Below are 11,611 nucleotides of genomic sequence, written 5' to 3'. Positions count from 1 at the left end.
GCAGAGCCATCCGCGCTGCTCATTTCCCGGCCCGGTTTCGGCAACCAGCTAACCTCACGAAGTATAGCGGCGAGACCAATCCCGAACTTTGGCTTGCCAATTACTGCCTGGCTTGTCGGCTAGGTGGCACGGACGATGACCTGCTCATCATCCGCAACCTCCCCTTGCTCTTGTTAGACTCGGCACGAGCCTAGCTCGAGCACCTTCCTTCCTCACAGATCCACGACTGGCGCGACTTGGTTAGGATCTTCGTCGGGAATTTCTAGGGCACATACGTGTGCCCTAGAAACTCCTAGGACCTGAAGAGCTGTCGCCAGAAACCGGACGAGTCTCTCCAAGACTTCATCCGGCGCTTCTCTAAATAGTGCACCGAGTTGCCCAGCGTCGACGACTCAGAAATCGTCCAGGCTTTCCTCTCCGGCACCACCTGCTGAGACTTGGTCCAAGAGTTAGGCCAGAACATGCCGTGCTCGGCTGCCACGCTCCTCGACATCGCCACCAACTTCGCCTCGAGCGAAGAGGCAGTTGGAGCCATCTTCCCCGACAACGATGCCAAGGGGAAGCGGAGGGACGAGGCCACCGAGGCCTCAGATCCCCGCCTCCCCAGGAAAAAGAAAAAGGGTCGCCAGGGGAAGCAGGAGATCCTCGAGGCTGATCTAGTCGCGACCGTGGAGCGTAAGAATCCCTGAGGCCCTAGGGGCCCGGGCTCTTCGACGACATGCTGAAGAAGCCCTGCCCTTATCACCAGGGCCCGGTGAGGCACGCCCTCGAGGATTGCACCATGCTCCGGTGTTATTACGCCAAGCTCGGGCTCCCCGACGACGATGCTAAGAAGAAGGGCGCTGGCGACCGGGACGACGACAAGGACGAAGGGTTCCCCGAGGTGCACAACGCCTTCATGATCTTTGGCGGACCCTCGGCGTGCCTTACGGCGCGCCAGCAAAAGAGGGAACGCCGAGAGGTCTTCTCAGTTAAGGTGGCCACTCCCCGATACCTCGACTGGTCTCGGGAAGCAATCACCTTTGATCGAGATGACCACCCCGACCATGTTGTCGACCCGATCATTGGCAACACCTGACTCACCAAGGTGTTGATGGACGGAGGCAGCGGCCTCAACATCCTCTACGCCAACACCCTAGAGCTCCTGGAGATCGATCGATCACGGCTCCAAGGGGACGCCGCACCTTTCCACGGCATCATGTCGGGGAAACGCACGCGACCCCTCGGGCGCATCGACCTTCCCGTCTGCTTCGGCACCCCCTCCAACTACCGCAAGGAGGTCCTTACCTTCGAGGTGGTCGGATTCAGGGGAACCTACCACGCCATCCTGGGGTGACCGTGCTATGCCAAGTTCATGGTAGTCCCCAACTATACCTACCTCAAGCTCAAGATGCCGGGTCCCAACGACGTCATCACGATTGAGTCCATGTATGAACATGCATACGACTGCGACGTCGAGTGCATCGAGTACGCCAAGACTCTCGTGGAGGCCGAGACCCTCATCGCCAACCTCGACCGGCTCGGCGGCAAGGCGCCTGACTCCAAGCGTCGCACCGGGACGTTCGAGCCCGCGGAGGCCATCAAGCTCATCCTAGTTGACCCCGCCTACCCCGACGACCGGGCGCTGAGGATCAGCGCCACTCTTGACATCAAATAGGAAGTCGTGCTCATCGACTTTCTCTGTGCGAATGCCGATATGTTCGCATGGAGTCCCTCAGACATGCCGGGCATATCGAGGGAGGTCGCCGAGCACGCCTTGGACATCCGAGCCGGCTCTAGGCCGATGAAGCAGCGCCTACGCCGATTCGACGAGGAAAAATGCGGGACCATCGGCGAGAAGGTGCAGAAGCTCTTGGCGGCCGGATTCATCAAGGAAGTATCCAATCCAGAGTGGTTGGATAACCCCGTGTTGGTCAAGAAGAAAAGTGGGAAGTGGAGGATGTGTGTAGACTACACCGGTTTGAATAAAGCATGTCCGAAAGTCCCCTTCCCATTACCTCGAATCGATCAAATCATTGACTCCATTGCGGGATGCGAGACCCTGTCTTTCCTTGATGCGTATTCCGGTTACCATCAAATCAAGATGAAAGAGTCCGACCAACTCGTGACTTCTTTCATCACCCCATTCGGCATGTACTGCTATGTGACTGTGCCTTTCGACCTCAGAAACATAGGGGCCACATACCAGCGGTGCATGACCTAGGTCTTTGGTGACCACATTGGGCGAACCATCGAGGCCTATGTGGATGACATCGTGGTCAAGTCCAGAAGGGCTGGGGATCTCGTCGACGACCTGGAGATAGCCTTCAAATGCCTAAGAGAGAAGGGCATCAAGCTCAACCCCGAGAAGTGTGTGTTCGGAGTCCCCCGAGGCATGCTCTTGGGATTCATAGTCTTGGAGCGTGGCATCGAGGCCAACCCGGAGAAGGTCTCGGCTGTGACCAGCATGCAGTGGCGGAGCCAGGATTTATACTCAGGGGGCCGGCCGTCAGGAATTATACTTAGGGGGGCCGGCTCGGTCTTTTTCATTGCGATAATTTTATTATCTAGTTGTGTTTTGTATGATTATATTATCTAGAAGATATTAATAGGTATATATGACAAGAATTTTATATAATCTCCCTCTTAATATAAATAAAAAATATTAAGTCATACTACTAATTTTTTTTGTTGTGAAACATTGGGGGGCCATGGCCCCTGCCAGCCCCCCCTTGGCTCCGCCAGTGCCAGCATGGGACGGATCCAAGACCTCAAGGGAGTGCAGAGGGTCATGGGATGCCTTGCTGCCTTGAGCCGCTTCATCTCACGCCTTGGCAAAAAAGGCTTGCCTCTGTACCGCCTCTTGAAGAAATCCGAACGCTTTTCTTGGACCCTTGAGGCCGAAGAAGCCCTCGCCAAGCTCAAGGCACTGCTCACCAATCCTCCCGTCCTGATGCTGCCAGCCAGAGATGAGGCCCTCTTACTCTACATCGCCGCAACAACCCAAGTGGTCAGCACGACCGTGGTAGTCGAGAGGCAGGAAGAAGGGCACGCTCTACCCATCCAACGACCTGTTTACTTCATTAGCGAAGTGCTCTCCGAGACCAAAACGCTCTACCCCCACATCCAGAAGCTAGTCTACGCCGTAGTCCTAGCCCGACGCAAGCTGCGTTACTACTTCGAGTCCCACCTAGTGACCATGGTATCATCTTTCCCCTTGGGAGAGATAATCCATAACCGAGAGGCCTCGGGTAGGATTGCCAAGTGGGCCGTCGAGCTTATGGGGGAAGCCTTGACTTTTGCGCCTCGGAAAGCGATTAAGTCTCAGGTCTTGGCCGATTTTGTGGCTGAGTGGACCGACACCCAACTGCCACCTGCTCAAATTTAGACAGAGTGCTAGACCATGTACTTCGATGGGTCTCTGATGAAGACCGGGGCAGGCGCGGGTCTGCTCTTCATCTCGCCCTTCGGAGTACACATGCGCTACATGGTGCGGCTCCACTTCGCCGCCTCCAACAACGTGGCCGAGTACGAGGCCCTCGTCAACGGCTTGCAAATCGCCATCGAACTTGGGGTACGGCGTCTCGACGTCCAGGGCGACTCGCAGCTCGTCGTCGATCAAGTCATGAAGGAGTCGAACTGCCTTAACCCCAAAATGGAGGCGTACTGCAAGTTGGTATGTCGCCTAGAAGACAAGTTCGACGGTCTCGAACTCAACCACATCGCGTGGAAGTACAACGAGGCCACCGACGAATTGGCAAAGATGGCCTCGGCATGGGCTCCGGTCCCCCCGAACATCTTTGCCAGGGACCTCCACAAACCTTCCATTGGCTACGCCTCGGCAGCAGAGGAGGGCCCACCGGTCGAACCCACGGCGGGGCTCGACGCCCCCTCTACCGCTGAGACTCCTTCGGCTGAGCCCGAGGTCATGGAAGTCGACGTAGAGCCTCCCTAGACCGACTAGGACACAGACTGGCGAGTCCCGTTCCTTGATTGGCTCGCTTAGGGAGAGCTTCCTAGTGACAGGACCAAAGCCCGACGGCTTGCGCGACAAGCCAAAACTTACGTCCTCTGCAATGGCGAGTTGTACAGGCGAAGTCCATCTGGCATCCTCCAATGATGCATCACCACCGAGGCAGGCCAGTCCCTACTTTGGGACTTGCACGCAGGCGCCTGCGGGCACCATGCGGCGCCTCAGACGCTCGTCGGCAACGCCTTCCGCCAAGGATTCTACTGGCCGACGGCGGTTACTGACGCCACCAAGTTAGTACGCTCCTGCGAAGGATGTCAGTACTACGCGCGGCAGACACACCTCCCAGCCCAGGCCCTCTAAACCATCCCTATTACATGGCCATTTGCCGTGTGGGGGCTCGACATGGTCGGGCCTCTGCAGAAGGCCCCCGGGGGCTACACCCATCTGCTGGTAGCCATCGATAAGTTCTCCAAATGGACCGAGGCTCGCTCGATCAACCAAATCAAGTCCAAACAAGCGGTGCTATTCTTTAATGACATCATCCACAGGTTTGGGGTTCTGAACACCATCATCACCGACAACGGGACGCAGTTCACCGGCCAAAAATTCCTGACATTCTACGACGACCACCACATCTGTGTGGCCTGGTCGGCCGTAGGACACCCAAGGACAAACGGCCAAGTAGAACGTGCTAACGGCATGATCCTACAAGGCCTCAAGCCAAGAATTTACAACCGGTTGAAGAAGTTTGGCAGGAAATGGCTCGCCGAACTCCCGTCGGTCATCTGGAGCCTAAGGAACACTCCAAGTCGAGCCACGGGGTTCACACCTTTCTTCCTAGTCTATGGAGCCGAGGCTGTCCTGCCACTGACTTGGAATATGGTTCCCCGAGGCTATAGGCCTACAACGAGCAAAGCAACCGCACCACCCGCGAAGACGCCCTCGACCAACTGGAGGAAGCCCGAGATGTGGCACTACTACATTCGACCAAGTACCAGCAAGCCCTACGGTGCTATCAGGCCCGGCGCATTCGAAGCCGAGACCTAAAGGTGGGCGACCTAGTGTTGAGGCTAAGGTAGAGCAACAAGGGCCGCCACAAGCTGACCCCGCCGTGGGAAGGACCATACATCGTCGCCCAAGTGCTGAAGCCCAGGACCTACAAGTTAGCCAACGAGAAGGGCAAAATCCTCAACAACGCTTGGAACATAGAACAGCTACGTCGCTTTTACCCTTCAATTTCCAAGCATTGTATACATTGTTTCTTGAAATACAATTAAGAAGCGTTCTTTAGTTGTTCTAAGTCCTCGAGAAACCCCCGAGCCCTATCACGGGCCTCGGCAGTGCGACAACATCACAAGGGAGACATGGCTCTGCTTCCTCAGAACCGAGCCTCCCTCAGGGGCTAGGTGGGGGATTCCCCCTAAGTCCCACGCACCATTTTTTAGTCATTTTTTGAAAAAGTTCCTACGCCAAAACTCTCTAGCACGCTCTAACGAATCGGTTGCGAAAAACCCAAGGACCGAAAGTCCGTCTCAGGGACAGAAGGCCGGTAGAGTCACGAGACGGCCTACGCCCCCGGGCTACGGCACTCCCTCACCACCTTTCGCCCAAGGGGCGGCTTAGGTTCCAAGGAGGTTTTTTGCAAAAGAAATCTGATCAGAGACAATAGAGGGCAGAGGCTTAGAAATACAAGAAAAACGATTAAAAACACGAGTACTTTAAAAAGAGGCCTCGACGGCCACAAGCGTTACGATACAAAGTTAATCCCTATTCTATTTACATGGCCTCTGGGACCCAAGTCAAGGCTCAGGGCCTCCAGCATCGGCAGACGGTGGTGGAGGGACCACCTCCTCTTCGAATAGCTTGGCCAGCGCCGTGCTGGGGCCCTCCGCCGCCTCTATCAGCTTCGCGACCGCCTCGTCGGCCTCCTCCTCATCATCGGGCAGGACGTAGCCATCGCTGATGGCTTGGAGGTCAACGCTGATGTAGTGTGAGGCGATGACGGCCAGCGCGCGCGCTTGACGCTCATATGCAGCGCTCCTCGGAGCCACTCATGCACTTGACCGCTCAATGCAATCAGACGGCTCCCAAGGGAGCTACCTGACTGAACCCCCTTGACCTCCAGGGCCTCGCAGGTGGTACGGGCAGCACCCTTCAGTGCGGGTGAGCTCCTCCAACTCCTTGACCCGCGCCGCCAGAGGGGCGACCTGCTCCTGGGCCAGGGCTGCCTCGACCTTCGCATCAGCACAACGAAGGTGGAGGTCCTCCACCTCTGCGCTCCATGCCGACAGGAGCTCGTTGGCGCTGGCAAGAAGGCCCTTCTGCCGCTGAAGCTGGTCCCAGACGTCCCTCTCCCGCCGGAGAAAGACCGACTTCCCAAGGGACCGAGTCTCCAGCTCCTAGGAGAAACAGAACAGGGGTCAATCCCTACAAGAGAACTCGAAAAAAGACAACACCGCATGAGAAAAGAAAGCACGAACCTAGGCGACTCCAGGCAGATCGTTGGCCACCACGGACAGCGCCGTCTGTAGTGACCGCTCTACCAGCTGGTGGTACTGCTCAAAGGTGTCCCAGCGCCCGCCCTCGGCCGCATCCTCGAGGGCAAACAGAGGCTCCGCCTCAGGGTCGTCCTGGCTCTACCACAGGACACGCGGGTGATCCCACCCGTGGAGCTCAGGTCGTACCCGCACGAGGGCTGAGCTTCCCTCGCCTAGGGTCAGAACCGGCTGTTCCACGACACCGGCCACCTCGGCGTTGGCCATCTCCTGCACCCGGGAAGTATCATCGGAGGAGATCAGAAGGACCTCCACCTCCTGGGCGCTCTCCCGCAATGACGGCGGGCCTTGAACCAAGGGTGCCACTAAGGCCTCCGTCGCCTTCATCTCCACTTCCTGGGCCGACGGCCTCGCCACGATCACGTTGGCCTCGGTGGTCCCGGGGGCTCCGGCCTCCGCCATCATGGCCTCGGTGGTCCCAGGGGCTCCGGCCTCCGCCATCGTGGCCTCAGTGGTCCCGGGGGCTCTGGCCTCCACCATCGTGGCCTCGGTGGTCGTGGGGGCTTCGGTGCCTACCACAGCAGCCTCGATGGTCCTAGGCGCCCCAGCCTCCGCCGCCTCGACCTCAGCGGCCTCGATGACTGAGGGCACTTTGGCCCCATCCGACTCACGGGTCTCGCCCTCGTGGGGCGTAGGCGCTCCCCCCCCCCCCCGTCCGTGTCGAGGCTGCCTCGGCAGCCCCTCCTTGGGTGGCTGGCTCCTTTGGGTCGGCCCTTGCCGACGCCGCACCGCGTTGTAGGGTGGCTTGCGCCTCCGCCACCCAGTGGGCGGTGGAACCGGGGTTCACCTTGAGCGCCTTAAGGGGTGCCAAGGTAGGCACCTCCATAGGTCGCTTTCGACTAAGAACAGAACACTTGCAGGGGCAGCACGAGACCGAAGAATGAACAAAAAAACGTTGCGGCTCTGCCAAAAATACGCTTACCTCGAGCGAGGCTGCAACCGCTTTGGCATGGCAACCCTTGTCTGCAAAGGCGGTGGCGGTGGCAGAGGCACGGCCTCTGTATCCGCCGGCACCGACCGGTCCTCGATGGACCCCGACACCCCCTCGGTCCTCTGCGGGGGCAGTTGCATTACTCCCGCCACCACCTGCTCCACTGCTGCCGTCGAGCCCACCGGGCTGACAGCACGCTTGCCCAGCGCCCGCGCCTCGGGCGTGTCGTCCTCGGCCCCGGGGCGGGCGATTGCCAACCCCGGGACACCTCCTCCTCCTCCTCCTGGGAGCACCGGGCTGCTTGCCGATGCCCCGGGCACCGTCTCCCCTATGTCAGGGAGATGGTCCAGGGGACCCCGCCCCATCTCGCCCTCGTCATCTCCGTCCGAGGCATCCATCGATAGCGACGGCGATGGGGACTCCTCCAATGGGAGGCCATCCTTCCTTTGCTACCGGCGACACTCATCTAGTTTCTCACGCATAAGGATCTGCTTTGTGCGCTTCGCCACCTTGGCGTCCTTCTGCTTTTTCTGCGCCTCGGCGTGTGCCCGGTTGATCGCCCACCACCTCGCGTCCTCAGGAACGGGCGGCAGGGAGGCTCGCACGTCCCTCATCCCCTGCAGGAACGGCGAACGCGCATAAGGGAACGAGAAATGATGAGAAACGAAGAGGGCTCGGGGGCTGCAGCGGCGCGCGACTTACCAGCAAGAGGAACCCCCGTGACAGACGCATCACGAGGGTGGTTAGACCACCGCTCCTCAGCTTCGCATCCACCGTCTCCCTCACCTGGCGAAGAATTTCCTCATCGGAGAGGGCGGAGGCAGACATCCGGATGCCCACGATCGGCTCATCCAGTCTCATCTCGAATAGGCGTTGCCGCCGAGCCATCAGCGGCAGCACCCTCCGGCGGTGGAAGGCGGCCATGACCACAGCTGCAGTAAGGCCGCGGTCCCGCAGCCTCCCCAGCCCCTCCAGGAGCGGCTGTAGCTTGGGCTGATCCTCCCTTGGGATGCCATACTTCCACCTCTCCGGGAAGCTCCCCACAATCCGCCCAGTGTAGGGGGAAGTCCGCCGTCGTCGTTGCGGAGATAGAACCAGCTCGTGTACCATCGACGATTGGTTGACGTGAGCAAGGCCGGAATATAGAGGTGCTGGTGGTCCTGGCGCACTTGGAGAGTGCAGCCGCCGGCCCTCACCGCCTTCCTCGTGCCCGACGTACCCGTCGGCTTGGTGGTATGCCCCGCCCAGAAGAGATGGAGCCACAACTCCCAATGGGGAGCAATCCCCAAATACCCCTCGTAGACAGCGACGAAGATGGCCGCCTGCGCGATGGAATTGGGGTTGAAGTTGTGGAGCTCCACGCCGTAGTAATGTGGGAGCGCCCACATGAACTGGTCCACCGGGAGGCCGAGGCCATGCTCGTGAAAGGACACGAAGCTCACGACGTAACCGTCGTGAGGCCTCGACTCCGGCTCGCCCGACGGAGCGATCCACTCTGGCCTGATGGGGTCGGTAATAGGACGAAGAAGTCCGCCGTCGACGAGCGACTGAAGCATCTCTGCGGTAACGTCGGATGGATCCCAAGGGTCTGCCTCGATGACAACGATGTTGCCGGCCATGAGTGCGGTGGAGGGTTTGAATGCGGTGGTGAGTCTGTCTCTTTGTCTCTCTCTCTCTCTCTCCGGCTCGCCCTTCTCCCTTCTTCTTCCCAGTGCTCGCTGCTCTAGCGATGGCTCAATGGGGGCAGAGCTAATGCAGGCAAGGTAAGGAGGGGAGGGGCGAGGCTCGTTGCGTATTTATGTAGGGTGAAGGCGAAACGGACGGGCGACGAAATCGGGGAAGTTTCCCCCAGATCCGGCACGGTTAATCCCGATCCGATTTTACCGCCCACGTGCCCACCTTTTCCTCGTTAATCGTGGGAACAGTTACGTCCCATCCACTAACACCACGTCGCGTCCAACCGCTACAGCGGCAGGCGTCGTTCCGCCTCCCCGAGAAAATCGCCTCAAAAGGCGCGCCAGCCGTTGTCGAGCCAATGGGGGAGATATCCCCCCACCCTATTCCTTTCTGACGAAGGAACAAGGCGCTGAGCCCATTATGGTCCAGGGGTTCGAAGGCTGGGCCCCTAGGGGTTTCGATAGCCGCCCCAGGGCAATAGAGTTAGGGACGACCGCGGGCGCCCATACGGGGCCAAGACCCAAGCAAGCGAAACGCTTGGGACGCACAAAGTCGTGTCCGAGACCAGCAGGGAGGTCTCTAAATGGGATCCCACCGTAGGGAGGCACCGAGCCACCGGGGCCCAGCGAACGGCCCCGGCACCCACTAGAGAAACCCTCTGGTACTCTTGGAGTGTGTTCCTAGACCACTAGCCGACCCCCAGTGAACAGGGCACAGGCCTCCACTCGGACTTACCCGATATCAGCTCACCGAAAGTGCCACCGCTCGCGCCCATCGAGGGTAGCCTGGCACATTCCACCCCTCCTTCCGAGCAAAAAGGAAGCGCGAGGGTCGTACAAAAAGCCAGGGGAACCCCTGACGGCCCTCTTGCTTCGTGCAGAGGCTAGGGGGCTCTTCCTGCAACCTTGTCGAGACCCAGCGACCCCGGCTCGCACTCGAGGGGGCTCGACAAAACAACCCCTCCTTCCAAGCAAAAAAGGAAGTGCGAGGGTCGTACAAAAAGCCAGGGGAACTCCTGATGGCTCTCTCGCTCTGTGCAGAGGCTAGGGGGCTCTTCCTGCAGATATGCCGAGACCCCACGACCCAGGCTCGCACCCGAGGGGCCTCGGTAAACAAACCCTCATGCGCGAGGGGCGTACAAAAAGCCAGGGGAACTCTTGATGGCCCTCTCGCCCCATGCAGAGGCTAGGGGGCTCTTCCTACAACCTTGCCGAGACCCAGCAACCCAGGCTCGCACCAGAGTGGACTCGGCAAACAACGCCTCCGTCCGAACGAAAAGGATGTGTGAGGGTCGAACAAAAAAGTCAAGGGGACCCCTGACCGCCCTCTCGCTCCGTGCGGAGGCTCGGGGGCTCCTCTTGCACCCAAGACAAAGACAAGCGACCTAAGCCCGCGCTGGAAGATTCGTTAAAAACGCGATAAAGGGCATCGAGCCCGTTACGGTCTAGGGGTTCGAAGGCTGGGCCCCTAGGATTTCGACAGCCGCCCTAGGGCAACAGAGTCAGGGACGACTATGGGCGAGCCCACGTATGTCCAAGGCTCGAGCAAACGATCGCTTGGGACGTCCTAAGTCGTGTTCGAGATCGGCAGGGAGGTCTCCGAATGGGATCCCACCGTAGGGAGGCACCGAGCCACCGGGGCCCAGCGAACAACCCTGGCACCCACTAGAGAAACCCTCTGGTACTCTTGGAGAGCGTCTCTGGACCGCTAGCCGACCCCTAGCGAATGGGGCACGAGCCTCCACTCGGACTTACCCGATAACAACTCACCAGAAATGCCACCGCTCGCGCCCACCGAGGGTAGCCTGGCATGTTCCACCCCTCCTTCCGAGCGAAAAGGAAGCGCGAGGGTCGCACAAAAAGTCAGGGGAACCCCTGGTCGCCCTCTCGCTCCGTGCAGAGGCTCGGGGGCTCTTCCTGTGACCTTGCCGAAACCCCGCGACCCAAACTCGCACTTGTGGGCTCGGCAAAAAATGATAAATCTCTCGTTCAGCGTGAGAAAAAAGACCCTGGAGGAATGAATCCACTCCCCCAGGGCCTTGGGGGCTACACCCGGCGGGTGCGCTCGCGCGCACCCACCGAGGCCTCGAAGTACGAAACACTATCCCACCAGGAGCTACCGCAAGTCGAGCCTCGTCAAAACCTCAGGGAGAGCGCTCACGCTCCCCCTGAGGCTCGGGGGCTACTGTCGGGTACCATAAAATGGGATACCCCGAGCGTATACCAAAAGAATCACTTAGACCCCATCGAAAACAAAGCCAAAAGGCAAGCCATAGGTTAAACCCCGGCCTCATCAGAGGCCGCCGGCTCTTCGTCTCGCTCGAGACCTCGCACGAGCCGGCCTCGGCAGACCGTCAAATCTCCGCCTCGCGCGAGGCCTTGCACGGGAGGCCTCGGCAGGGAACCAATGCTCCATCTCGCTCGGGGCCCGTGCGTGAAGTCTCGGACTAGATGGCAATTCTCCGTATCGCTCGAGGCCGGCTCGGCAATGACCCGT

General features: G+C 59.5%; 1 protein-coding gene across 1 annotated transcript; it reads left to right on the top strand.

Annotated features, from left to right (window-relative positions):
- Nucleotides 1-1,093: 1,093 nt before the first annotated feature.
- Nucleotides 1,094-1,657, top strand: LOC136511078 (uncharacterized). Its single transcript, XM_066505298.1, has 2 exons — nucleotides 1,094-1,243; nucleotides 1,460-1,657. The coding sequence occupies exons 1-2, from the start codon at nucleotides 1,094-1,096 to the stop codon at nucleotides 1,655-1,657; spliced, it is 348 nt and encodes a 115-aa protein (XP_066361395.1).
- Nucleotides 1,658-11,611: the final 9,954 nt, after the last annotated feature.

This window comes from Miscanthus floridulus, chromosome 16 (genome assembly GCF_019320115.1).
Source record: "Miscanthus floridulus cultivar M001 chromosome 16, ASM1932011v1, whole genome shotgun sequence".
Classification (NCBI taxonomy): Eukaryota; Viridiplantae; Streptophyta; class Magnoliopsida; order Poales; family Poaceae; genus Miscanthus; species Miscanthus floridulus.
The sequence above is the reverse complement of the archived record's forward strand: the minus strand, read 5'-3'. Positions and strand labels throughout refer to the sequence as shown.

What these genes read in the sequence shown, in the direction of transcription:
- LOC136511078 (XM_066505298.1), top strand. Translation starts at nt 1,094, where the DNA reads ATGGACGGAGGCAGCGGCCTCAACATCCTCTACGCCAACACCCTAGAG. An exon ending in TCGGGCGCATCGACCTTCCC is followed by an intron (nt 1,244 to 1,459) that starts GTCTGCTTCGGC and finishes TGCGACGTCGAG; the next exon opens with TGCATCGAGTACGCCAAGAC.